Consider the following 27,217-nt stretch of genomic DNA (forward strand, 5'->3'; position numbering starts at 1 on the left):
CTCTCTCTCTCTCTCTCTCTCTGTGCGACTATCATAAATTTAAAAAAAAAAAAAAAAACTAAGCAAGAGGTAAATTTTTATTTTTTATTTTTTTTAGATTTTATTTATTTATTCATGAAACACACAGAGAGAGAGAGAGAGAGAGAGAGAGAGAGAGAGAGGCAGAGACATAGGCAGAGGGAGAAGCAGGCTCCATGCAAGGAGCCCGATGCGGGACTCGATCCAGGGTCTCCAGGATCAGGCTCTGGGCTGAAGGCAGATGCTCAACTTCTGAGCCACCCGGGTGCCCCAGCAAGAGGTAAAATTTTAAAACCTGAAAGTGTTTTCTCCCATTTATTCACTCATTCAAGTGTTTACTGAGGTCTTATTTGGCCAGCCTTGCTGTAAGTGATGGAAAGACAGCAGTAAACAAGGTAGACAAATTTCTTGCTCTCATGGAGCTTCTGCTGCAGACAAACATTTAAAAAAATGAAAGAATAAAAATGGTCATTCAGCTAGTGATGTTTCTGTGAAGAAAAAAAAGACTAAGGTAATATCATAAAGCACTGGGGGATGGGCTTTAAATCAGGTAATTAGGAGCAAACCTCTGTAAGATCTCAGAAGAGACTCAGGCTCGTTTGATGGATGACCTTAGAAGCCTCCTTGAGATTGTAGGTATGTAGTAGGTCACAGACCAAGGTAGCTCAATTAAAAATGAGCTTTTTAATTCACTTTGCATTATCTTCTAGAGAACTTCTTTCTAAATAGTAGTTATAAACAACTGAGAGGGCATTAAACCTTTAGTGAGTATTAGCAGTCTGTCTTTCCTCAGCCCAGTTCACTGAATTTTGTTTTGTGAATAAAACTGGATGGACTAGCACAGGTACAGAACACTTCCATCATTACAGAAAGTACAGCACTAAACAAATCATTTTTAGCTGCTAATATATTAGTTACTACCACAATGTTTTCTTGGGCTTTTTAAGAAAGTTATTTCACATAGCATCATCATCATTTTGTACTTTGTTAGCACTTTATGCCTAACACACTGTAAAATAACTAATTTTCTTTATTACTTAACTGGAGGACAATCAATGTTTTAAAGAAATTCACTAAGTGAACAATAGGAAACTTAATAAAATAAATGAAGATAATAAAACTACTTGAAAATCATAAGCAATCATAAATTTTGCTTTCCAGGAAGACTACCAGCATCCACAATCCAGAAATCCCTACGAAACTATGGAGTCAGGCAGCTAACAGAAACCTAAAACTTCTAGTTATAGATAAGGTACAAGAATACTCTGCAAAAAACAAAACAAAACAAAACAAAAACAAAAAAACTCTGCAAGGCTTCATTATTTCTATGATACTATGTACTCCACAGAATCCCTATCTCTACTATGCTAACAATCATTATGATTTATTGTAATTACTTTAGTTAAAATTCTTTAACTGTTTTCTGATCGTTAAGCCCTATAAGAGAAGTTAAGTAGGTATCCTTAGAACCTAGCACCAAGTCTTGCCCCGAGAAGTTCTCTAAAAATGTTAAATAAGTAATAATAAAACAAACTCCTAGAAGGCTAAAAGGTTTATGACCATGTATTTACTAAATAGCTCTCATACCAAAGTACTTCCACAAGGCACAGCCATTACAAAGGCTGCACAATCTCATTACAAAGGGTACACATTGCCATAGCTACAGAGCAAGTCAAACAGATAGGAAAGATCTTCCTATTTTTTTTCCACATCATTAAAAAGAAAATCAGTAACTAATTTAGGTTTCTGTAAATATAATTTTATTTTTATTTTTCTGTAAATCATTTGTTAATCCTTTTTTCCACTTTAAAACATGTTACGCCAGCAAAGTGAATTAACCTATCTAAAAAACCCCAGAGAAATTTAATATTCTATATAAATTAAGAGTGATGGTTTACTTGTAAAACTGATGAAAAGTAATACAAAAGCTGTTTTCAACCCCCCAAAAGAAATGCCCTCACTGTAATAGACAGATCAATGCCCTTCCAAAGACATTTGCACTCTAATCCCTGGAACCTATGAATATGTTAGGTTACAAGGCAATAGAGACCATGAAGAAGCAGTTATGGTTAAAGACGTTAAGATGGGGAGACTATCCTGTGTATCTATATAGGCCAATCTAATCATGCGAGGTTTGGCTCTTCTCAGGATGGAAGCAGAAAGATGCAGCAGAAGTTGGAGAGGTTTGAAGCCTAAGGAGGTCATATGTGATGTGTGGTTGATGGCTCTGTGACAGGACCCTCATCCAAGTACCAGAAAGAGACCTCCAGCAGCTCCTGGAAAGCCTAAGAAATGTGGGCAGTCTGCAGGGGCAAAGACAGGACCTTGACAGTCAGCAAGGAAACAAGGACCTCAGTCCCACCCACTCTAAGGAACTCAATTCATCCAACACTATGAATAAGCTTGGAAGCAAATTCTTCCCTAGACTAAGGACCAAAAGCCCTGCTAACCTCTTGATTTTTATCTCGATGAGACCCATGTCAGATTTCTAACCTATAGAATGATATAATGAGTGTTGTTTTAATCTACTAAATTTATGGTAACCTGATAACGGCTACAATAGAAGGTTCTAATCTAGATGCATTAATAAGGCTCAAAATTCAGCTTCCTGAATTCTATCTTTTTCAAGTAGTAGTTCCACTTCTTAAGAACTCTGTCATTTTCTCGCCTGGGCAACATGACACTCTTAGGATAATAAATTCTCTTATATCTTCAAAACTATGCCCCATCTAGTTAGCTGCTGCTCTTGGTTCTTATCTCTGTCTGCTCGGAAACACCTATGTTAAAATTCTTTCATCGTGAAGTCAACATGGCATTTCCTCTACCGGTTGACTTCATCTGGCTGTACAGAAGCTACTAACACTCTTTAATTTTTCTTTACAGGTTTATTCAACCAAAAATGAAACACACATGCACCCATAAACCCCCAATAAAATGGGAATGGTAAGTAAAAACAGACATATCTTCAATTGTCTACAATTGAAGCCACTACAGCCACTTAAAATTGGACCATGGAAATAAATTTTATACCTAGTTATGACATATTAACAGAAAAGGATTTTTTTTTTAAGTTTAACCACTTTATATATAATTACATAAAATTATAGAGCTTACAACAAAAGCCCAGCAATGGTTTTATGAGTAAGGCGGAGTTCTTTTCTTCTATTTTGCCAAATTTTATTGCGCCTATAAATTGCATCAGAAACACTTAAATGGCATTAAATTTGTAACATAACCTGCATCCAGATACCACCCCTCGCAGATAAGATTTCCCACCTCTATTTATGCTACTGGATAAAGCTGCAGTGATTATTATTCCAGTACACCTTTGGGTGGAGATGTGTGTAGGTATATGTGTGTGTATAAAATGGTCTTCTTTGTTTGTCAGAATATAAACATTTTAATGGACCACATCTATTAGTTTCCTTTGTATACAATCAGAGTATCCTTTAGAATGCCCTTCACACAACAAGAAGCTGATTTTAACAAATGCTTTTTGTACATTTCTAAGAGGCACATTTCTCAGAAGACATGAACATTCCCCATGCGGAACAGATTTCTAAGGAGGTGTGAACATTCTCTACAGAAGTGGAAAAGAATAATTCAAAGACAATAAATAATGGAGAAGAATATATTCTTTCTAATTTATTAGTATTTTACAAGGCACCTAGAACACTTTCACAATAATCACTGAGCTATATAAAAGCTTGTGTCATCCCACGTAAGAAAGGAAAGAAATAGTTCAAAGTAGTGCCAAAGGCTGGAATAGGTGATGGGACAGAGCTAAGAAACAACTAGAACACATGGACACATGAATGAGACTTTCATTTCAGCCCTCAATTGGTGGAAGATCCTATGCACTAAACCTTTTTCTAGCACATGAATGCCCACACAATTTTCTGATTTCAAAATGAGAACTAATCCAGAAAGAAACACAGAAAACTGCACCACTATGGATATTGGGGAAAAGTCTCTCACAGAGATTGCATTTCTGATATAAAATCTGTGACAGCAAGAACCTGATAGAAGTAAATAGAAATGGGTACATATTAACCAAATGTACTGCATTAGGAAACAAATTTACCAAAGGGGTCTGTAATAATTCCAAATGAAGGAAGATGCTTTCATCATTTTAAATGATTTTAAAATAAACGTTAATATAAACATCTGTTTACAAATTCAGATTGCATTACCAGTTACTCCATGTGATACAGTCCAAGTATTTACTATAGGCAGTATTTTGCTTTGCTAGCTTATTTTATCCTTCTTTGATTTCTAATTTATTGTTGGGTTGAAATATGCTAACAAAATTAGGAGAAACATAACAAATACAAGTTTTTTTTAAATTAGTTATTATTTAATTGAGGTACAACATTAAATAAGAGCAACTATTAAACTGATCTATTATACTCTGGCCCCATTCATTTCATATCTTGGGAGTAGGGGGATGAAGGAAGAAGACATAATACACTGCAGGGAAAGGTGCTATTTTTTAAGGAAAAAAAATTTCAATCATACAAATAAAGTTATAACACATGAACTGCAAGTTTTCCTCTTTCTTTCTATTTTAACCTGTTCATATTTATTTTTAAGTGACATAATAAAAATAATCTTTAACATAAGCCCTTGATAGTATAATACCATTTTGTAAATACTATCCCATGGGTACTATAATTAGGGTAACAAAGATATTTATTTACAATAAACTTCTACATTGATAGGAATATAGCTCAAGACCTTTAAATATCTCCAAATTTAAAAATTAGTACACTATACAATTTACTCTAGAACATCCAGTGATGGATGAGGCTAACAGTAGAGTCACAGTGTATCATCTAATAACCTATTGGATGATACATCTCATATTAGATGCATTGAGGAAAGTAGAAATGATGATTTACACAAATTCTCTCCGACATTTTGAAATGTAACTTTTTTTTTGTAAGTCTAAGCAAGCTTAGTTCTTCCAAGTGAGGAGTTCTTGCTATCACTTTTGAAAAAATAGCAGTCTTATTAAACAATCCATTCATTTCTTTTGAAGGAAGGGAAATATAGACCCTGAAAAAGAAAAAAAACCTGAAAAATCAGGTGAACCTGATCAGCTGAACCTGAACGTGAATCTCTTGAGGCTCCATCACCAAACTTTAAAATAGGGATAATGAGGGGTGCATATGTGGCTGGCTCAGTTGGTGGAGCATGTGTCTCTTGATCTCAGGGTTGTGAGTTCAAACCCCATACTGTGTATAAAGATCACTTAAAAATAAATTAAAATAAGAATAGGGATAATAATAATAAAGGACCATCTATCATGGGATGGTCTCATGGGATGAGATGGTCTGAACTATAAAAAGCCAAGTTAGAAAGTACTTTGTAAACTCTAGCCAGTATGATTTCTTGGTCCCATTTGTTCCTACCTCTTCTAAAAACTTGCCCCTTCAATTATTTCCTCTTAGTTCCACTGACCTCATTCTCCCCTTAACCAGTATGTTCACCTTTCCAATCATAAGGAAAAAAATACAAGATTTTCTTCAACTAGGAAACTCATAGATATCATCCTCTTTCTTTCCTTGCTCTGCCAAGAGTAGCCTACCCTCCCCTGTATTTCCACAGCTTAATCTCTCATTCCTTAATTTCTTATCAGTACCATTATAATGGTGTGGCTAAGCCACCTGTGGCTCCCACTTTGCCTAATCCAACTGATATTATGTAGTTCTAATCTGATTTTTCTGAGCATTTGGTTGTGTTTACTATTTCTGTTTGAAATCTTTCCCTTAGCATCTCTGATCCCGCTATCCTTTGTTGTGTTTCTGTTTCATTCAAGATTCCTCCCCACTTCTTACTGGTTTCTCTTTTAGTCCATCCATCTCCTACCTTCATCATTGCCATCAAAAGTCACTTGAACACTGATGTTCTATATATGAGTTTTATTCAGGGCCATGTCCCCCTGTCACTTTATACTCTCTCCCTGGGTGATATCAGCCATTGTCCTGATTTTAACCACCACCTAAAGACTGATGATTAGCAAATGTTTCTCTCTGCTCTAAACCTTACTCTTAAACTGTGGTCTGTATTCTGCTACTTACTAAACATTCCCCTGATATGTTCCACAGGCACCTAAAGTTTAAAATATCTGAAACTACTGAACATGTAATGTCAGCAACCATATTCATTCCTTAATCCCCTAGTTTTCCTTTATATTCCTTCTTCGTTAGTGACAACATCATCCCCCAAGTGAGAATAAAGTTCAGTCCAATGGCAGTACCCCCGGGAGCCACTACTGCGCTAGGGAGTATGGAATCCAAAACAACTAAGTCATGACCCCATTGTTTAAAATCATTCCAGGGATCCCTGGGTGGCGCAGTGGTTTGGCGTCTGCCTTTGGCCCAGGGCGCGATCCTGGAGACCCGGGATCAAATCCCACGTCGGGCTCCCGGTGCATAGAGCCTGCTTCTCCCTCTGAGTGTCTCTGCCTCTCTCTCTCTCTGTGACTATCATAAATAAATAAATTTTTTTTTAAATAAAATTTTTTTAAAAAATCATTCCATGAGAAACACAGTCTATATAGTAAAATAATGTATTTTATGATTAATTCTATTAGAAAGGTTTACAAATTTTGCACCATGTTTAAGTGTCTATCTCTCAAAGTCAAAACTAGAAATCCCTTGAGAACAGAAACTGAGCCTTATTTTTTTTTTATTCCAAGCACATAATCAGCACTCAGTTACTGATGAATGGATGGACACTACAAATTAATAAAAATAGGCTTGTATTTCTATAAGATATTGAAGCAAAGTGTTTCTCTGTGCTTAATTTAACTTCTACCTAGAGAACCAGGTTCAACTAAGAAAATCTGAATATAGCACTTCTACATCTTCAGAATAATATATATTGTTAAGTAATATCCTAGCTTACTTATTAGGACGGCAAAGTGTTACACTAATTCTCTTTGAGTGTCTAAGTCCTATAAAAATGATTTGAGAATTTCTCTGTATTGCTACTTTAATTTTTACAGGTATTTGTATCATCTCCCAAATTAGTTTTATTGATAAATTCAATTAAAATGCCATTCATCATTCCTCCTTGATCATTAGGGGCACTAAACAAAATCAGACCTAATAATTATCTCAGTCTCAAACACCTAATGTCTATCTCCTCTAGGTAACATCTAAACTATATGGGTCATGAAAATCAATGATGACTACTTTTTCATAACAAGATTATCATTAGAACCTTTCAAATCACATAGTATCCTTTTCTATTTTGACCTAAGCAAAAGGAAGGTAAAAAGAAAAACATTACATTTAAGCACCCCAAAAAAAACAATTCAATATGCTTGAAACGCATATCACAAGGTTACTCTGTACAACAGAAAGTGTCAAACTATGTACATCAGCTGCCACCCTCCATACAGATGTCTCTGACATGGTAATAAAATAAGAAGCCATTTCATTTAATAATAATAAAAAAGCAACATGAGTTGGTGCATATTACATGTAGCATCTAGCCCTGGTTGCCTAGCAACCAGTCCTGAGTGAACTCCACAGAGAATGAAAGCCCTAAGCGAATGTACAGTTTGTGCAAGTTTCAAGGACTTGAAGAGATGTGTCAGTAGTTAATCTAAATTCTAGCTGACAATTACCATACTGAGGTGGAAGAAGGAGATCCCATCATTTTGCACAGAATCAAGCATTAACTAGAGGTGAAATTCAGCCATTTAAGTTTATATCTTCTGAACCAGGTTCTACACAAAGAAATTATGGCAGTATGACAATATGACTTATATAATACAAAAACACCATGCAGAAAACAACAACAAAATATCACTGTTGTAACACGCATTCATTCATTCATTCATTCAACAAAACACATAATGAATACCTATCATGTGTCAGATACTATCCCAGCACTGGAAATACAAATATGAAAGTCATTTTACAAGCTCATAAAGAGCCCATATTATAATGGAGTCATCAGAAAGTAAATAAATGATGACCACATTATTTGTTCTGTAATAAACAAGTAGCCATGGGGGTATTATGGAAACATAGATAAAAACATCAGATTCAGACTCAGGGGAAGTGTGCCTGCTGCAAACTTAAATGGTCAGGGAAAACTCATCAGATTAGGTAACATGGGCTAAGTCTTTTTTTTTTTTTTTTTTATAAACTTATTTTTTATTGGTGTTCAATTTGTGGCTAAGTCTTAAAGGACAAATGAAAGTTAGGTGAGTTACAAAAATGAGGGAGGGGAGAACATTCCAGGCAGAAGAAAAAAATATTTTCAAGGGCACAGAGGTAAACAACAGCAAGTTGTAGTAGAGGAACTTCAAGGCATTTGGTTGCACTAGAAGTTAGGGGACCAGTACTAAAAGAGGCGTTCAAAGAGTCAGGGCAACCCTTTCCAGAAGGACCTCATATGCCCGGCTAAGAAGTTCAGACTTCATCTGGAATGAAATTGGGATACAGAGAAAGATTTTAAGACACAGAATAAAATAATCACTCTGGCAATAATATGAAACATTTTAGAGAGTGCAAAGAACATAATAAGGAGAATATATAAGAAATTACAACAGAAAGAGAGATATTCAGGAGATTCAGACTGACAGGACGCCGGCACTGGGGAAGTAACTCAAACATAACTCAGTGCTCTAGGAAACTTAAAACCATATATAGTATTTATGTTACTCAATTCAATGAAATGTTAGTCTGGACCATCCTTAACAACAAAACAATTATTCAGAATTAAAAAGTGTTTGGGAAGGAAAAGTTCCTGTAGAGAAGGATAAGAGGCAGAAAAGAGAACAGAGGGGAGGGAGAAGGAAAAATAAAGAATACTAAAAGATACTAGAATTAATATCCATTTGAATTTCTGAATGAAAATATCCTAAGTTTTAAAAGAATAAAAAGATGGTAGCTACACTTGTGAGCACAGCATAATTATACACTAGTCAAATCACTATATTGTCCAAAGAAATTAATGTAACACTGTGTGTCAAATATATGTCTATAAAAAAAGGGCAGATTACATGGCAAGTAAGGCCAATTTTCTATAATTACCTTTTTATCCATTCTCACACTTCAAGCACATGCCCAATGTTTATTTACAACCTATTCTCTGAGTCACCCATTCTCAATAACATCTGTCCTAGGGTCAAATTAGTTAAAATATGAAGTGGGGCTCAGATCAAAACTGCTCTAAACTATTGGATCTGACTCCTTAAAATTTTAAAGCCAAATCTACTTTACATGCTGTAATTCAAAAACACAATTAGCAATGCTCAGATCTTTCAAAACCCATTTCAAATTGTTGCTCATTCTTTAGCTCAGAGATTCACTGTTTGGTTTTGACATTTCTCACCAACTTTTAGGATGACAATTTTTTGTTTAAGACTTTATTTTTTAATTCATGAGAGACAGAGAGAAGCAGAAACACAGGCAGAGGGAGAAGCAGGCTCTCCACTGGGAGCCCGATGCAGGACTCAATCCCAGTACTCTGGGACCACGCCCTGAGCCGAAGGCAGACGCTCAACCATTGAGCCACCCAGGCGTCCCTAGGAGGACAATTTATCCACTCTTACCTTGGTCCTTGGCAGAAAGCAATGTAACTGTAATTAAATAATTATAGAAATACATTTTTTAAAAAACAACCACTAGACTTCTTGAAACACACTTTTTTTTTGAAACACACTTTTCAAAATGTTGTATAATTAAATCAATTTTCTAATCCTGACAAATAAGTGACTGAGATTCCAAACACATAAAAGCTGAGGAAGAAATCTTGTAAAGCCATACTTTGTGGTTCTTGACACAATGGCAGGATCCTAGTCTCCTTCCATTTTCAATGAATTTTGTCTAACTGAGCTCTGTGCAAAGGTAAATCCCCAAAACGGTAACATACACATTTACATATAACACAAATATGTTAAATATGACAAGAGTTTAAAATTCACCAATATGTACTACTTGCATTTACTGAAATATTTCATTTTTTTCTTTTACTTCTTAAGCTTTACTTTTGATTTGAATATATTGCCTTTTGACCTTTAGAAGAAGCAGAAAGGACATAGGAGTAAAACCTTGAAAGAGAAGTAGGCTCTGAAGAGATCCACAGAGATCAGGATGGAATACATCAGGATGATTCAGGGTTGCTGACTGGATTCAGGAAAGAAGGGAGGCAGGGAGGGCTAAAGAAGTCACATGCAAACAGGTGGTTTAGAACAGACATGGGCTAAGCCACTAATCAATAGATTATTGACATTAAATTCAAGAATAAAACTTTCTCAAAATAGGTTAGTCAAAGGGAACTAGCATACCAGTGCAAGCAACAGGAAATTGGCCCTCAAACTTACTTTATAATTCATGACATATTGGTCTGTTTCTACCCACTGGAAGGAACACATGTGCTATCAATATGAGAATTCAACACAATATAAAATAGCACAGTGACATACAACCATTTAATAAAAACTTTCTCCCTCTATATTTAGGTCTCTTGGCCATACTAAAAAAAATAAAATAAAAAGAAACCACAGAGGAAAACACTACTGGTGTTTGCCTACATAAAACTGAAAATGTAGGTAACACTGGATAATGCAACATAATAAAAAGCTTTCAGAAAAAAATGTAATAACAAATACAACTCAGAATTACTATCCTTTACATCTAAAGGATATAATACCAAGGGTAATCAAGAGATGCTATCAATAAATGAACAAATATGCAAATAGTGAATCCTACTCCAAAATGAAAAAATGTTTTTAAATCATTCTTAATAATCATCAATGAAATGTACTTGATCGCAATGCTACCTCCATGATTAACTATTAAATTAGCAACGGTTTTAACTGTCCTAAATCTTGTTCAGGGTACAGTAACAATCTTGTGGGCAACCTTGTACAATCTAAAAATAAAAGTAAAATAAGGTTTTTTAAAAAGAAATGTGTATACTTAAATCTTTAAAATTGCTCATATGCTCTGTCAAAGTAACTGCAATTCTGAAAACCTATGCTAAGAAAATGACCAAAAATACAGATACAGATTAACATTTGGCATTTTTTTTATACAAGTAAAAAGAACTGGAAATGATATACATGCCCCTAGAAGGAGATGAATACACTATAGTACAGCCATATGAGAAAATACCACACAGTCACTAAAAATAATGTTTTTGAAGAGATGCTAATAAAAGTCTTACAATGTTTGTTCTAAAATGAAAAAACCAGTAATTTTTATAAAAGTGTAATTTCAACACTAGGTTTTATTTATTTTTTTTTTAATTTTATTTATTTATGATAGGCACACAGTGAGAGAGAGAGAGAGAGAGAGGCAGAGACACAGGCAGAGGGAGAAGCAGGCTCCATGCAGGGAGCCCGACGTGGGATTCGATCCCGGGTCTCCAGGATCGCGCCCTGGGCCAAAGGCAGGCGCCAAACTGCTGCGCCACCCAGGGATCCCCTCAACACTAGGTTTTAAAACAGCAAGCACAGAAGGAAGAAATACTACTTCTGAGTGGTAACGATGGGGTTTTCTTTTCCTTTTCCTGTACTTTCAAAATAAATTTTTAAATAATGAGAATATATTATTTTTTTTATTTAGAAAAGAAATTCCATATATTTCATCTATTCCCAATAACATGTGGGGGGGGGGGGGGTCCCAAAGGTATGTTTTAGCTTATGCTTAAAGAGACAGCTCATTCCTTTGAGATCTTCCTGTAGTTAGTCACTTTGGTTCGTTTTCACGTAAACTTGACAACTAGTTCTACACACTGTCATTGAATTAAAAAGCCTCCAACACTACCCTAAAGTCAAGAGTAGCAAGTGTATTTATTATATTAAGAATTTCAATTTACATCACAGAATTAGAGAATTAAAGCAAGGAAAAACTGTTAAGTTTTTAGTAACTGAAGGGGTTTTTATCACCTAATACTTTACCCACTTTATTGCACTTAACAATTATAAGCATTAACAAGAGTGTGCTCTCATATTACCTGAGGTGGTTAAGTAGAGGCTGAAGTCTCTCATCAGACTGCACAGCAGGCAAGGACCTGGCTGTTAACTAAAAGCAGAGAATAGGGTTAGTAAAAACAGCAAAGACCAAATACGGAGTATATCATTAAACATTAACATTAAACATAAACATTAAACATTAAATGTAAAATGGGGACAGTGGAGCTGAAAGAGAGGAAGTACTTAAAACATAAGTACTTTTGTTTTTCTTTTTTAAATTAAAGAATTGTATGGTAAGTAGACACATTATATGAGTAAAGCTAACTATATGGCCCTAAGTTTTATAGGGTATGCCATGAGTTCAGAAGTAAAGAAAAGGGAATTAAAGAATTAAGTTAAAGAATTAGGTGGAAAATATCCTGAGAATATCTTTTCATGAGTTCATGAGAAAACTTTTGGTCATAAAAATATTATCTTTGTAAATAAAAATGGAAAAACTTCTAAGTTTATAGCAACCAACCTTGTAGCACTGAATCCTGGGATGATGAAGAAATTGGGGAGAGAGAGACTTTCATTTATAGCTAAGCCACTGTGAAATTGGTTACATGCAGAACTGGTTACACACCACATACACACACACACACACACACACACACTACCATGCATTCTTTCATTTTGACAACCACATTACTATAAGAAACAAAACAAAAACAAAAATATATTTTAAACATACAAAAGTAACTCAAAGTATTTAATATTGGTATATGACCCCAAACTGATCTAGAAAAGAGTAGATTCAAAGCCTTATTCTTAAATACTGTATACCTCAGGTTGACAGTGTATGATGAAAATGTTAGTCTTCACTATAGTTTATTGCAATAATATTAATTATATCTCTATGTAGCTCTTTTCTTCTCTGTACTTACATAAAGCCTTCTTATGCTGTAACAATTTTCAGTATTCAGGTAAAATAAAACAATCACTTTTAAAGTGCCTTATACTATATTTGTAGAAAAAATGTTGACCAAAATGCCATATATGAAATCATTTTATTTTATTTTTAAAAATATTTTATTTATTCATGAGAGACACAGAGAGAGAGAGGCAGAGACATAGGCAGAGGGAGAAACTGGCTCCATGCAGGGAGCCTGAGATGGGACTCAATTCCAGGACTCCAGGATCATGCCCTGGACCGAAGGCAGGCACCAAACCACTGAGACACCCAGGTGTCCCTATATGAAATCATTTTATTAAGATTTTATTTATTTACTCATGAGAGACAGAGAGAGAGAGAGAGAGAGAGAGAGAGAGGCAGAGACACAGGCAGAGGGAGAAGCAGGCTCCCTGCAAGGAGCGAGACGTGGGACTCGATCCCGGATCCCGGAATCATGCCCCAGGCCAAAGGCAGATGCTCAACCGCCGAGCCACCCAGGTGTTCCTATGAAATCATTTTAATTTAACTATATCTAATTAATAATAATGGAGAGAGATTCCCACTTTGGGGCAACAGTTAACACAAGTCAACAGTTATCAACTAATTTAAAATAAAGCAGACAATTAGTCTGCTGCAATTTTAGCACAGCCAAAGGACTCTCAGTATCTCTAAGAAATGTTCAATCTAGTACTCCATGTCATATAAAATGTTTTCAAGGTTTTATAAACAAAACACTTTAATACTTTAATGCACCCTGTATCTGCTAATGTCAAATTCCTTAACAAAATGTCATTTAAGAGATTTCATGGCTCAGAACCAAAGTTACGGTCTAAACAGAAAATTTATCTAGATATTTCAAAAGTCAATTTTCTGAAAACAGATGGAGTGACAGACTGTGCTTTTTCAGTTACTTCTGTCAATCTATTTGGCACGCTTTCTAATCAAACTGTCTTTTCTAAATGAAAGCAAACAAAAACACCTCAGTAATAGCAATGTATTTCTAAATGTCTGTTCATTCCATATAGAAAATATTTCTCAACTCAGTTCTATCTTTCTTTCAAAGATTTATTTATTTGAGAGAGAGAGAGAGAGAGAGAACGGGGAAAGGAGGCAAAGGGAGAAGGAGAAGTAGGCTCTCTGCTGAGCACAGCGCCAAACGCCCGGCTCCATCTTACAACCCTGAGGTCATGACCTGGCTGAAACCAAGAGTGGGCACTTAACTGACTGAACCACCCAAGCACCCCAAGTCCATTCTACCTTAATCTTAGCCTTCATTTCCTTTTTCTTAACTATTAATACATCTCCACTCAATGGCGTTTCTGCCTCCACTCTGGCCTCTTCCCTCATTTATTCTCCATACCAAAGCCAGAGTAAAATTTTCAAAATGAAAGTCAACCATTCCTCTAATTAAAATTATTTAATAATTCCCTTAGGCTTTCAGCCTGAAGTTATTACACCTATTCTTTCATTAGACATTCTCCTAAAATCTCCCTTTGAGTCACATTGCTGAAACACGGAGCATAGGATGAGTAGCACTGACTACAGGCGCACTTCGAAGATACTACAGGTTCAGTTCCAGACTACCATAATAAAATAAATATCGTTTAAAAAAGGGGGGGGGGGAGAAGAAGAAGAAAAAGAAGAAAAGAAAAAAAAAAGCAAGTCAAATGCATTTTTTGGTTTCCCAGTGCACATAAAAGTTATGTTTTTACTGTACTGTAGCCTATTAAGTGTGTAATGGCATTATGTCAAAAAAAAATGTACATACTTAATTTAAAAACACTTCACTGGTAAAAAATACTAACCATCCTCTGAACTTTCAGCAAGTCATTATCTTTTTGGTAGAGGGTCCTGCCTCCATGTCAATGGTGGCTGCCTGACCCAGAGTGGTGTTAGGTGGCTATGGAAATTTTTAAAAATAAAACAAAAGGAAGTTTGCCAAATTGATTAATTCTTCCTTTCAGGAATGATTTCTCTGTAACATGTGATGCTGTTTGATACAACTATACCCACAGTAGAAGTAGAAGTTCTTTCAAAATTGAGTCAATCCTCTCAAACCCTGCTGCTCCTTCCTCAACTAAGTTTATGTCATGTTCTAAATCCTTTGCTGTCATTTCAACAATCTTCCCACCATCTTTACCAGAAGTATATTCCATCTCAAGAAACTGCTATGTACAGCCCCAAAAGAAGTAACTCCTCATTTGTTCAAGTTTTATCATGAGCTTGCAGCAAATCAGGCACATCTTGGGCTCCCCTTCTAAGTCTAGTTCTCTTGCTGTTTCCACCCTGTCTGCACGGACTTCCTCCTCTAAGTCTTGAACTCTGTGAAGTTCTCCATGTGGGCTAGAATCAGTCTCTCCCAAATGCCTAGTAATGTTGATATTTTGACCTTTTCCCATGAATTTCAAATGTTCTTAATGGCATCTAGAATGGTGAAATCCTATCCAGAAGGTTTTCCATTTACTTTCCCAGATCCATCAGAGGAATCACTATGCATGGCAGCAACAACCCTACAAAAAGTTATTTCTTAATTAAGACTGAAAGTTTGAAGTAACTCCTTGATCCATGGATTGCAGAATAGATAGTGTATTAGTAGGCATGAAAACAATCTTGTTGTATATCTCCATCAGAGTCCTTTTGTGAGAAGGAATGTTGTCAAGGAGCAGCAGTATTTTGAAAGGAATTTTTTTTTCTGAGCAGGCAGTCTCAATAGTGGGCTTAAAATATTCGGTAAACCATGATGTATACACATGTGCTATCAATCAGGCCTTGTAGTTCCATTTATAGAGCATATGGAGAATAGATGTAGCATAATTCTGAAGGGCCCAGGATTTTTCAAAATGATGAAGAACGTTGGCTTCTACTTACAGCCACCAGCTGCACTGGCCCCTAACAAAAGAGTCAGCCTGTCCTTGGAAGCTTTGAAACCTGGCACTGACTTTTCTTCTTTAGGTATGTAAGTCCTAGATGCAATCTTTTTCCAATATAAGGCTGTTTTTAATCTACATCGGAAATCTGTTATTCAGCATAGCCACTTTCATGAATTCTTTTAGCTAGAACTTCTGGATAACTCGTTGCAGCTTCTATATTAGCATCTGCTGCTTCACGTTGTACTTTTGTTACAGAGGCAGCATCTTAAACCTCATGAACTAACTTCTGCTAGCTTCAAACTTTTCTTCTGCAGCTTCCTCACCTCTCAGCCTTCATAGAATTGAAGAGAGAGCTTTGCTCTGGATTAGCTTTGGCTTAAGGGAATGTTATGGCTGATTTGATCTTCTATCCAGATCATGAAAACTTTCCCCATACAGCATTAAGGCTTTCTTATCATTCATTCATGTGTTCACTGGAGTAGCACTTTTAATTTCCTTCAAGAACTTTTCCTTTGCATTCATTCACAACCTGACTGGTACAGGAGGCCTAGCTTTAGGCCCATCTCAGTTTTAAATATGCCCTCCTCACAAAGCTTCATCATTTCTTTAAAGTGACAGACAAATGAGTCTTCCTTTCATCAGAACACTTAGAGACCATTGGAGAATTATTAATTGGTCTAATTTCAATACTGTTGTGTCTCAGGGGGTAGGGAGGCCCAAGGGTAGACATGGGGGAATGGCTGGTTGGTGAGAAGCAGTCAGAACACAGAAAACATTTATTAAGTTTGCTGCCTTCTATGGGCACAGTAATAGTAACACCAAATATCTCTGATTACAGATCACCATAACAAATATAATAGTGAAAATGTTTGAAATATTATGAAAATTACCAAAAGGTGACAGAGACACAAAGTGAGCTAATGTTACTGGAAAAAATGGAACCAATAGACTGGCTCCATACAGGGTTCCTACAAACCTTCAATTTGCAAAAATCAAAAGCACAGTATCTGCAAAGCACAAATAAAACAAGATATGCCTGTATCCAGCTTCTGCCAACACCACAAAACACAATGGAAGCATGTCAAGTAAAATTTACCATAACTCCAGTTTCTGGAACATATATACTCGATGATCTGATTCCTGCCTCATCCCTTCCCATTAAATGCAACTTATTTTCAAGTCTTAATCACTGACAAGTCCTCAATCAATGGACAATGTCCTGAGTAAAATTATTTTGAGGCAGATTCTGAGTTTTCCAAAGGTTTTGCTTTCAACTTTTAAAACAATTAGCATTTTCAAAAGGAACATGTATCTCTTCATGGTAAGCAGAGGTTATAAAGCTATTCCAAAGCTCTTTAAAGCTATCTGCTAACCTTTTGCTAACAGAACATTAACCTCACTTTAGGGACTGCTGGCTCCATCATTTCTCCTGAAATTTTTCTTTGAGCCCAAGCAGCTACCACTACATTCATAGCACCTTGAGGGGCACTGCACCCCTACCATTGGCATAACAGATATTTAATTAAGTACTAATGTGTGACAAATCTAAAAACTTGCAAGTGTATAATTCCATTAGTTGATGAAAATAAAAGTAAATATATATATATATTATATATATATATTTCATGGTTAAAGCTTTTCAAATTCATGCTTTGAGCAAAACTAAATCAAAACTAAATCACAACTGTCAGCCTTACAAAAAAGTAATACACTATCATAACAAGATTTTCAGCATTAAAAACTTTCCTCTATAACATGAAATGAATAATTGTCTAGTTTAAAAAGACTCTGGTTTGCACATTTTTGTTTGTTATTTTTAATAAAAATACAGCAATGTCCTTGATACGTAAGAATGAAAGAGAAAGAAGATCTATCACAGTTTACATCGTGAAAACTAAGTGGGTTGTTTGAGTTAGGGCTGTTTCATGGGAACCATAATAAAAGTTGGCATAGCATATGGTTTATTTCTTATTACTGCTGAGAGGCTGGGAATGAGCTGTTAGGATGTCCTTTCACTATTAAGCATATATCTAGCAAAATGAATTAACTAATGCAAGGCTTCTGTGGCTTTTAGACAAGTATAACCAATAGCGGATTCTTAAGTAAATCTCATTTTAATGATCAATATCATTGAATATATCTTGGATTTTGTCTTATTTTTAACTACAAAAAAAATGATAAGGCATTCTGCCATCTAATAATTCTTTTAATGCCAACAAACATCATGTAGATTCAAAGGTACAAAAGACAAGAGAAAGTCTGGAGGTATGTGGTCCAACTTTATCACTCTCCTCTTGAGGAAGCCGGGTTCTTCGGACCAAGAGCAGCTAGCTAGCTATTGCACACACGTGGAGCCTGTGCTAGCACCTGAGATCAGGACCCACACAATATATTGCCATAGTACAATTCCAAGCAAACCATACTTTGTGTGTAAACCACTCAGAGGCCTTTGCCCAATCCCAGAGTGATTCTGTCTCCACTTATCTCCTTCACTTCTCAAAACAGGACAGTGCTCTTCAAGATGCACAAACCTACTGATTTTCAGTCTGGCAGATTCCTGAATTTTGCACTGATGTTCCTTCACATCCTCTGCAATTTGAGTCATGTGTAATGTCCTCCCAGAGGCCTTTCCTAGTCACCCTTGGTAAAGCAATACCTGCTCTGCCAGTATTCTGTTAGTCAAGCAACTCACAACATCCATCACTACCTGAAATGACCTTATTACTTTGCTTACTTGTGTCTGTCTTCCCTTCCTTAAAGAATATAAATTCTGTCAGGGCAGAAACCCTTTCCCCCCACTACTTAAAACAGCATATCATGTGGCATACCATGGGCACTCAGTACCGTAGAGTAGATGAAAGGTTCACTTCGTTCAAACATTTTCAATGGAAGCATGGGTTTAAAAAAGTCTGCCCTAGACACTGATCTTTTATCTCTAAAATTTTCATAAGTAAATATGATCTATCAACTAGAGAGGCCACCCACATTTCTCTTTTCATTTCTAGCTGACTAGAGTATCTTGTCTTCCCTTGACAAAGAGGAACAGTGTTTTACCACTCAATGCAGTTGAAACTACAGCTCCTGGTTCAAAGGAAACATCGACCCAAAAACACCAGTCCAAAACTCAAATTATGGATATACTATAACAGGCATCACCAAGAGTATCGTCACCACATAGTTCCTTCCTAATCTATGGTTTTTTTTTTTTGCATGGGTTTTTTGTTTTGTTTTGGTCATTAAATAATATCTACAAATAAAGCAAGATGTCAACTAAAATTTATTTTTCTAACATTAATGAAGGTTTAAAACATACATCAAAGTTCAAAGTTTTCTACAGTGTATGCCCATAAAAAAAAAATTGACAAGACTGCAACTACTTCAAATATGTACAGAAAACAAGCAAGGAATAGTATATATATGATTCTATTCAAATAAGGCTCACTTAGGATAAAAAAAATATCCTTTGGCATTTATGTAATTATGTACTAAATGTAACAGTATAGTAATAGTAATTATTAATTATTATATTAATACATATATTAATATATATTAATATATATTATTAATAGTATAGTAATAGTGATAATGTAATTATGTACTAAAATCAAAGTGCTGTTACACAATTTTCATGATACTATTAACTGTAGATAAGTTATTTTGAAAGGTAGCCTCAAAATACTCCCAGCTCAAAAGCACATGAAGTTACAAGAAAATTTAAATTCAAATTACAATTAGAAGATTATCTACTCAAAGAGGTTCTCATATCTTTTCAAGAGTAAGGCAAACACAGAAAATACTTTCTTCTTAAACTTCCCACTCAAATTAGATCAGCCTGGAAAGAGTAATTTTCAGAATTATGATCCTGGAGTGAGTATATGGGTATTTGTTTTATTCTGCATACATTTGTGTTTGAAATAGTTCAAGAGAGGAAAGGAAAGAAGGCGGACTGATTTTTCTAGCAGTGTGAGGAATGGCTCAGAGATCCTGGAGTGAGTATACGGGTATTTGTTTTATTCTGCATACATTTGTGTTTGAAATAGTTCAAGAGAGGAAAGGAAAGAAGGCGGACTGATTTTTCTAGCAGTGTGAGGAATGGCTCAGAGGTGGGTGATCCAGGGATCTAAGATGAAGAATCAAATTATGGTAGAAACAGTAGCAATAGAAAGGGAGACATGAATTTGAGAAACATGAAGGAAGTGTGTATTCTATATAATTTTACGCCTAAAATAGAAGAGAAGTTATAGGAAACATCCAGGTGGGTAGATTGTTCTATTCATTGCAACAACAGTGGCCATAGGAAGAGACTGAAGAGAAGAAAGGAAATTATGTGTTTTGGCATGCTGAATTTGAGGTGCTTCTGTTATCCAAGAGGCAAATGAATATGTGGATCTAGAGCCCTAGAGAGGATATGGTGCTAAAGAGATAAATTTAGGTGTTATCAGCAAATAAGTCACAGGTAAAGCCACAGACTGGCAAAAAAGGCCAGAGATTATGCATAAATGTAGGTTATTAGAGCACAGTGTTGAGGGTTCCTTCTGAGCTACATCCAGGAAAGAGACCAGGACTGATTGCCAGCATCTACTCTGGATATGGAATGGGAGCTTAGAGGTATCTACCTGGTATGTGCTATCCCTAGTGGTAGTAATAAGAAAAGTAAAAAATTTTGCCAATAAGACTTAAAAGTTTGTAACACTGATTCTAAGCAATTACAGAGTTATTGGGGCAGGGGAACCAATACAACCAACAGCACTTTCAACTCTTTTGCTAAACACCTGTAATAAATGAATCACATTTTGTAAAAGAAAATGTTTCCTCAGGAAAGCACTCTGTCTCTAATCATGAAGCTGACTGTTGCTCTTAACATCCAAAAGGAGACTGTGCTGTCAGCCAGTTGTTATTTTGAAGCAGAATTTTTAAAGGAGCCCCTAGAAAGGGGGGAAAAAATCATGATTTTCTTTTCCAAATGACAAGGAGGAACAAGAACACACAAGGAAGTAAAGTACATAAGTAAATATGGTAAATGGTTCTTAAAGAATCAACAGACATTTTGAAAACAAAGGTGACTCAATCAGTTGAAAATGAAGAACAAGAGGTTGCTTCATTTTAAAATAATAAATTCCTTCTTTCTGAACTACTCACCCAACACTGGCTAAATTAAAACACATAAAAATGACAAGAAAACAATGCTCACTTGGAAAATATTGCTCAATTTTGTTCTCTGGCATTTTTACCCTCTACCAGTCATTCCAGCTTCCATACAAAACTCAAGAGGAATGACAATATGCACTAATATCAAAGCTGTACTTTAAAAGAATTCCAAGATGAGTAATCAGCACAAGTTAGACCCTTCCTTTAATATAATCTTATTCTACTCAAAGAGGCAGAATAGTACTTTCTTCCAGTGATGTTACGGTAGTGACATTTACGTACAGGTACAAATGGCAAAGAGACCAAATTTAGGTGTCCCTTGTTCTGGTTTGGTTTTTTAGTTTTTATTTTTTAAATAGACTTTATTTTTTAGAGCAGTCTTAGGTTATAGAGAGTCTATAGGTTTCATAGAGAAACTGAGAGGAAGGTACAGAGATTTCCCATATACTCACACATATAGCTTTCCCCATTAGCAACATACCCCATGAAAGCAGTACAGTTACTAACCTGATGAATCTACACTGACATGTCATTATCACTCAATGTCCATAGTTTACATTACTGTTCACTCTTGGTGTTGCACATTCTGTGGGTTTGGACAAATTGTTTAATACATGTCTCTACCATTGTAGTATCATATGGAACAGTTTTACTGCCCCCCCCAAAATCCTCCATGCTCCACCCTTTCATCCCTTCTTTCCCCCTTCCCCAATTCCTGACAACCACTGATCTTTCTCCAGTTTTGCCTTTGCCAGGACATTTTAGGGGCCAAAGGCAGGCCTCTCAAAGATATGCCACTTGGACATGAACATTATTTTGAGTTAAAACCAATCAAAACCCAACAAATTCAGGAAAAGCTTTTTACTTCCTCTGCAAACACCTGCTTGTACTAGAAAGAAAGCTATTAACAGTGATGCCTCTTTTACCCAAGAAACTAACATGGCAACCTTTGTTTTCCAAATATCTCCTCGCCTTCCTGCTAATGGTTTTCTCCCCTTTGTATCCTCAGGCCAGAACCATCTCCTTAGCTCCTATAAGCAGTATGTTGCCACACTGTCTTTGGAATTTCCATGTCTGTGTGGATTTTCCATACATCTGCTATTAACTCTCCCATTAATCTGTCTCATGTCAGAAGCACCCAAAGGGAAAGGAAATTATTCAACAATATAACAGAGTTGAATCATACAGTATATTACCTTTTCAGATTGACTTCTTTCACTGAGCAATATACATTTAAGGTTTCTCCATGTCTCTTCGGGGTTTGATAATCATTTCTTTTTAGCATTCCGTCATCTGGATGTACCACAGTTTACTTATCCATTCCCCACCCGAAGGACACCTGGGTTGCTTCCAAGTTTTGGCAATTAAGAATAAATCTGTTATAAACATCCACGGACAGGTTTTTGTGTGGACACAAGTTTCGAATAGGGGTCTTTTTAAATAAAGAATAAGTGGGAATGCTTTCCAAAATGTCTTTACTATCTCCTCATTTCATAAAAGATTTGAGATGACTCCTCCTGCATCTCATTTCACATAACAATACCAACTCAAACTCCAGAATACCAACACTTTTCTACTAAATTGAAGATGCATATATTGTGCTTATGCGTTGAGAAAATTTTTGAAATCAAAAGGCAACAATTTCCTTAAAGAGAGACCTCATAGAAACTAGAGCTAAAAAATACAGCTCTAGAGACAACAGGCTGTTCACCAGAACTATCACTTTTATTGCTGGGACCAAGGCAGATGTCAAGTAAAATTAACTTTTACAAGCAGCTGCTCCTTTAACAATGCAAAATCCTGCGTCTTTTTGAACTTCGGTTTCTTATAACAGCAATGGATCCCAATCACAAATACCAAACTGAGAATCCACATCATATTCCCCCTTGTTCCTACAACCAAATTTGCTCCCCAGTTTCACGTCCCCTCTTGGCTGCCTGAGATGCTGTTCGTCACTAGTTCTAATACTCCAGTGCTTACATGTCCAGAGCACTTTCTGGTTTTCACTGGGCTTGTACACACATTATCTCACTCGATCTTCACAATAGTTGGTTTCATCAGTACAATGCTTTGGTACATGAAAATCTCTCTATCAGCTAGCCTCAAACATGATGTTCAATATGTAGGCTCTAAAGACCAACCAACAATCTTGTCAAGCAAAACGCATAGATTTCATTTGGGCTCTAAACATGCCCAAGTAGTTTAATTTCCAAAGAATATTAAACAGTGCAGAGTTAACAAGATATTTCCAGTTCAGGGGTCTGGATGATATGAAGAACTGAGAGAGTAAACCTGGGAATAGCGCAAGCAGACATCCCAGTGCTGATTTTTGATCATGAAACCTATGATGTGAAAAGAAGCTTGTTATTCAGAGGCTAACCTAAGCACCTTACTGATGCTCTACATCATCTAGAAATGTAAAACAATTGCTTGAGCAAGGGAAAAAAAGGTATTAAGAGATATACAGTGATAAATGTACATGGATCACTGGATTTTCTTCCATAAAGTAAAACACCCATAAAATCATTTTACTTCTAGAATACTCCAATAATTTTGGTTCAAAATTCTTAAGTTACTATACAGCAAGCAGTTTCACAATTAGACTTCTCATAAGCAGAACAAAGATCTGGCAAGTGGAATTCAATACATTTTGTTTTTTATGGTGGTACCCCAGAGATAATGAATTGTCAAACTTCTGTTTATTTTTTAAAAGACTGCTCTTGTGGACTGGGAATGAGGGCAGCAGCAACAGAACAGAGCCAACATTCCTCCTGTTTTTACTACATATAGGGCATTTTACTGGCAGTTCTACACAGACTCTAATCCCCAACTATCCCTAAAAGTGCTATTATCCCCCAAGATCCCCAGAGCTTCACAAACTTTTCAGTCCAAGATATCTGGAACATCCAAGCAGAGGAAAAAGGTAACCTTTATGCCCTTAAGCACCAACTTTTATCTTCCATGATTTGCATTTGATTCTAGAACCTGTCCTTGTTTTACTATAAAGATGTTTATTTGAACATTGAGCAAAACAATGCCATTGCTCACTATACTTCACACATTGTATGAAGATGCATATATTGTGCTTATGCGTTGAGAAAATTTTGGTACTAATGTACTTCATACATTGCCTAGTATATCTAGGTCTAAATATTCACTCATTCTAGAGCTTTAAAAAAAAACTTGCTACCACATTTGTACTCCTTCTAGCCTCCCTAAAAGAAATCACCAGTGCTACATTTGGGATTGGAGAGTTGGCTGAGATGATTCTGGACCTTCCTAGATTTCACGGGCCATATCCTGTGTCATTTAGTATAACTACCACAATTACACAGAGACAGAACTGACATTTGTTCAGCTATGAATCTTTATATGCAAAAAAATCTACAAATGATTTAAATTCCTAGACTTCTCATTTAATAAATTTGTGAGGCAATAACTGAAGTTCTAAAGTTCCTTATTATCATGTTTTCTTTTCATTCATCATTTTTGTCTCCCAAAACATCTATACCATATTTACCTAAATTTATATTTGTCAATTTCTTGTAAGTGTAAGAAATATACTTATCGGGGTCTTCCAGAACCAAACTGTTCCTTTTCTGTGTGTTATTTGTAACCATGGATCTTGGGCAAAATATTATGTGGAAGTTTTTCATAAAGCTTCCTAAATATGCACATAAATTCAACTATGTGCACTGAAATTGCCAAAGGTATCCATAGGTTTCTAATAAATATTTAAAAGACTGCCCAGACAGAACAGTGGCTTGCACTGTGCATGTTATTTATCTTCTTTAAGCAGTACATCCCATGATTCTTTAACTTGCTACTGAGTCCATTTCCTGGTATAAATGTGAGACATAAGCTACACGTTACATTGGCAGTCTTATTCCATTCTAACTATTACTAAACAATGTAACCACTTCTAATGTTGGAAACTTTAAACATACTCTATTCTGTGCTACACTTAAGTGTTTAAATTTATTTTTTTTAAATATATTTTTTTTAATTTTTATTTATTTATGATAGTCACAGAGAGATAGAGAGAGGCAGAGACACAGGCAGAGGGAGAAGCAGGCTCCATGCACCGGGAGCCTGACGTGGGATTCGATCCCGGGTCTCCAGGATCGCGCCCTGGGCCAAAGGCAGGCGCCAAACCGCTGCGCCACCCAGGGATCCCTTAAGTGTTTAAATTTATAAAGTAAAATTAATGTCAAAGGATCCACAATTATATTTATTACCAAAGTAAAGAGACACACAAAAGATATGTATTGTAAGCTCATATTTTCACTTTTCTACAAGAACTCTTCTCCCTTGAAGTGGACTTTTATTAATACTTGGAAGTAGAGATAGAGCAATAGGGAGTGGAGTGAAGGCAGTGGACAGGATTTTTATTAAAGCATCGCTAACAGTGATCTGCTGTGTGACAAAACACAGTCCTTGGGAATGCACTAAAGAACTGGAGGGCCTCAGGTTGTTAAAAACAACTGATCAACAAGGATACATAAGACTTCCATTTCCTTCCACAGCTGAACTTCAAACCACTGATCCAAATGTATAATTCAAGGGTGGTGGCCCCAGATGGCTAACAACATACCCCTAAATGTTTATTTTAACAGATGAACGTATTCATTTGCTTAGTACTTCAGCTACTTTTCCTATCCTCTATGACTTAATTTTCACTGGTTTCTTAGAGCACCTTGATTTCTTCCCTGATAGAGATTCTGCCTTTGTAGATATAGAAAATGTTTTTAGTTAGATGTAAAACAGCCTAGTATGCCTTCACATTTCACACATAGTTTATTTCTCTGACTTGAAATGAGATACTGCACTATTTTTGGATTCATTCAATTTTGTTGAAATTAAGGTACTTTCTATATTCATTAAGTAGTCCTGCAGTTTTCCTTCAAAAATAAATTATATGATTTTGTTTCTCTAATAATTTTTATATTTAAGCACTTCTGAAAGGAGCTTCTTAAAAACTTGGCAGCTTTCAATTACACAAAATTAGAGTCTTGTGATTAACTACAGAACTTCCGATTATATTTAAAACAAATCAGAACAGCAAAAATAAATAATTTTCATTACTAGTAGCCATCTCTAATTATGAAATGGAAATAGAAAAGTTTAATGTCTTTACTGTGGTAAGGACATTTAAACAATGACAACTGGACTTTTAACTTCAGAATTCTATCAGATAAGATGCATTTTCAAGAGAGTTTTTTAATTCATCATTAATTTAGAGACAGAGCTCATTAATATGACTGAGGAAGTAACAAGGAATATGAAATAAATGTATTTTGAAACGTTTCAACAAACACAGCAGGATACCTCAAATCCTATTCTTTTATTTCTTCCTTTTATTTTTTTCAAAATTAGTAATCATCACAAGTAACAACCTGGTTCACTGATGTCTTCTCATTTCTCATTTCAAATAATATACAATCCCCTTAACACCGAACCATGGGCAGCCCAGGGGCTCAGCGGTTCAGCGCCACCTTCAGCCCAGGGTCTGATCCTGGAGACCCGGGGCGAGTTCCAGGTCGGGCTCCCTGCATGGAGCCTGCTTCTTCTCCCTCTGCCTGTGTCTCTGCCTCCCTCTCTCTCTATGTCTCTCATGAATAAACAAATAAAATCTTAAAAAAAAAAAAAAAAAAGGAACACAGAACCAAGCCCCTGAATTTAAGTTATTAATATAAAATAAATCATTTCTTAAAAAAAAAAAAAATTTAAAAAAAAAAAAAAAAGGGATCCCTGGGTGGCGCAGCGGTTTGGCGCCTGCCTTTGGCCCAGGGCGCGATCCTGGAGACCCGGGATCGATTCCCACATCAGGCTCCCGGTGCATGGAGCCTGCTTCTCCCTCTGCCTGTGTCTCTGCCTCTCTCTCTTTCTCTCTGTATGACTATCATAAATAAATAAAATTAAAAAAAAAAAATTTAAAAAAAAAAATAAATCATTTCATTGTTAATTTAAATCATCTAGTAAATTTAAACTGCATGCAAAATTCCATTTTCCTAAGAAAAGCAGATATTTTTCTTATCCCTTATTTCCTTTCAGGTTATGACCTCTTCTATTATTTTTAAGGTTGCACATAATTACTAGATTCTATGGTAAAAAAGAGATGCTGGTCTGAAAACTTGCTTGCTTAGAGACGGTGGTTGGTTAATAATAATAATGTGGCTATTAGAACAACTGCCTATTGTTCTGACTGCCCAAAATTATGAACTGCCATTTTAGTGACGGAATGGACCCTAGCTAATATTTTCCTGCAAGCTATCAAGGGTGTGGATTCTAGGTCACGATGAC

At 35.9% G+C, this 27,217-nt stretch overlaps 1 protein-coding gene across 1 annotated transcript in view; it reads right to left on the reverse strand.

Annotated features, from left to right (window-relative positions):
* Positions 1–27,217, reverse strand: part of PRIM2 (DNA primase subunit 2) — a 308,059-nt gene that overhangs the window by 117,217 nt on the left and 163,625 nt on the right. The window contains exon 8 of the mRNA XM_041722454.1: positions 12,004–12,071. Within this exon, the coding sequence (XP_041578388.1) occupies positions 12,004–12,071 (68 nt within the window). The remainder of the gene's footprint in view (positions 1–12,003; positions 12,072–27,217) is intronic.

Source organism: Vulpes lagopus, chromosome 1 (assembly GCF_018345385.1).
Source record: "Vulpes lagopus strain Blue_001 chromosome 1, ASM1834538v1, whole genome shotgun sequence".
NCBI classification, from domain to species: domain Eukaryota; kingdom Metazoa; phylum Chordata; class Mammalia; order Carnivora; family Canidae; genus Vulpes; species Vulpes lagopus.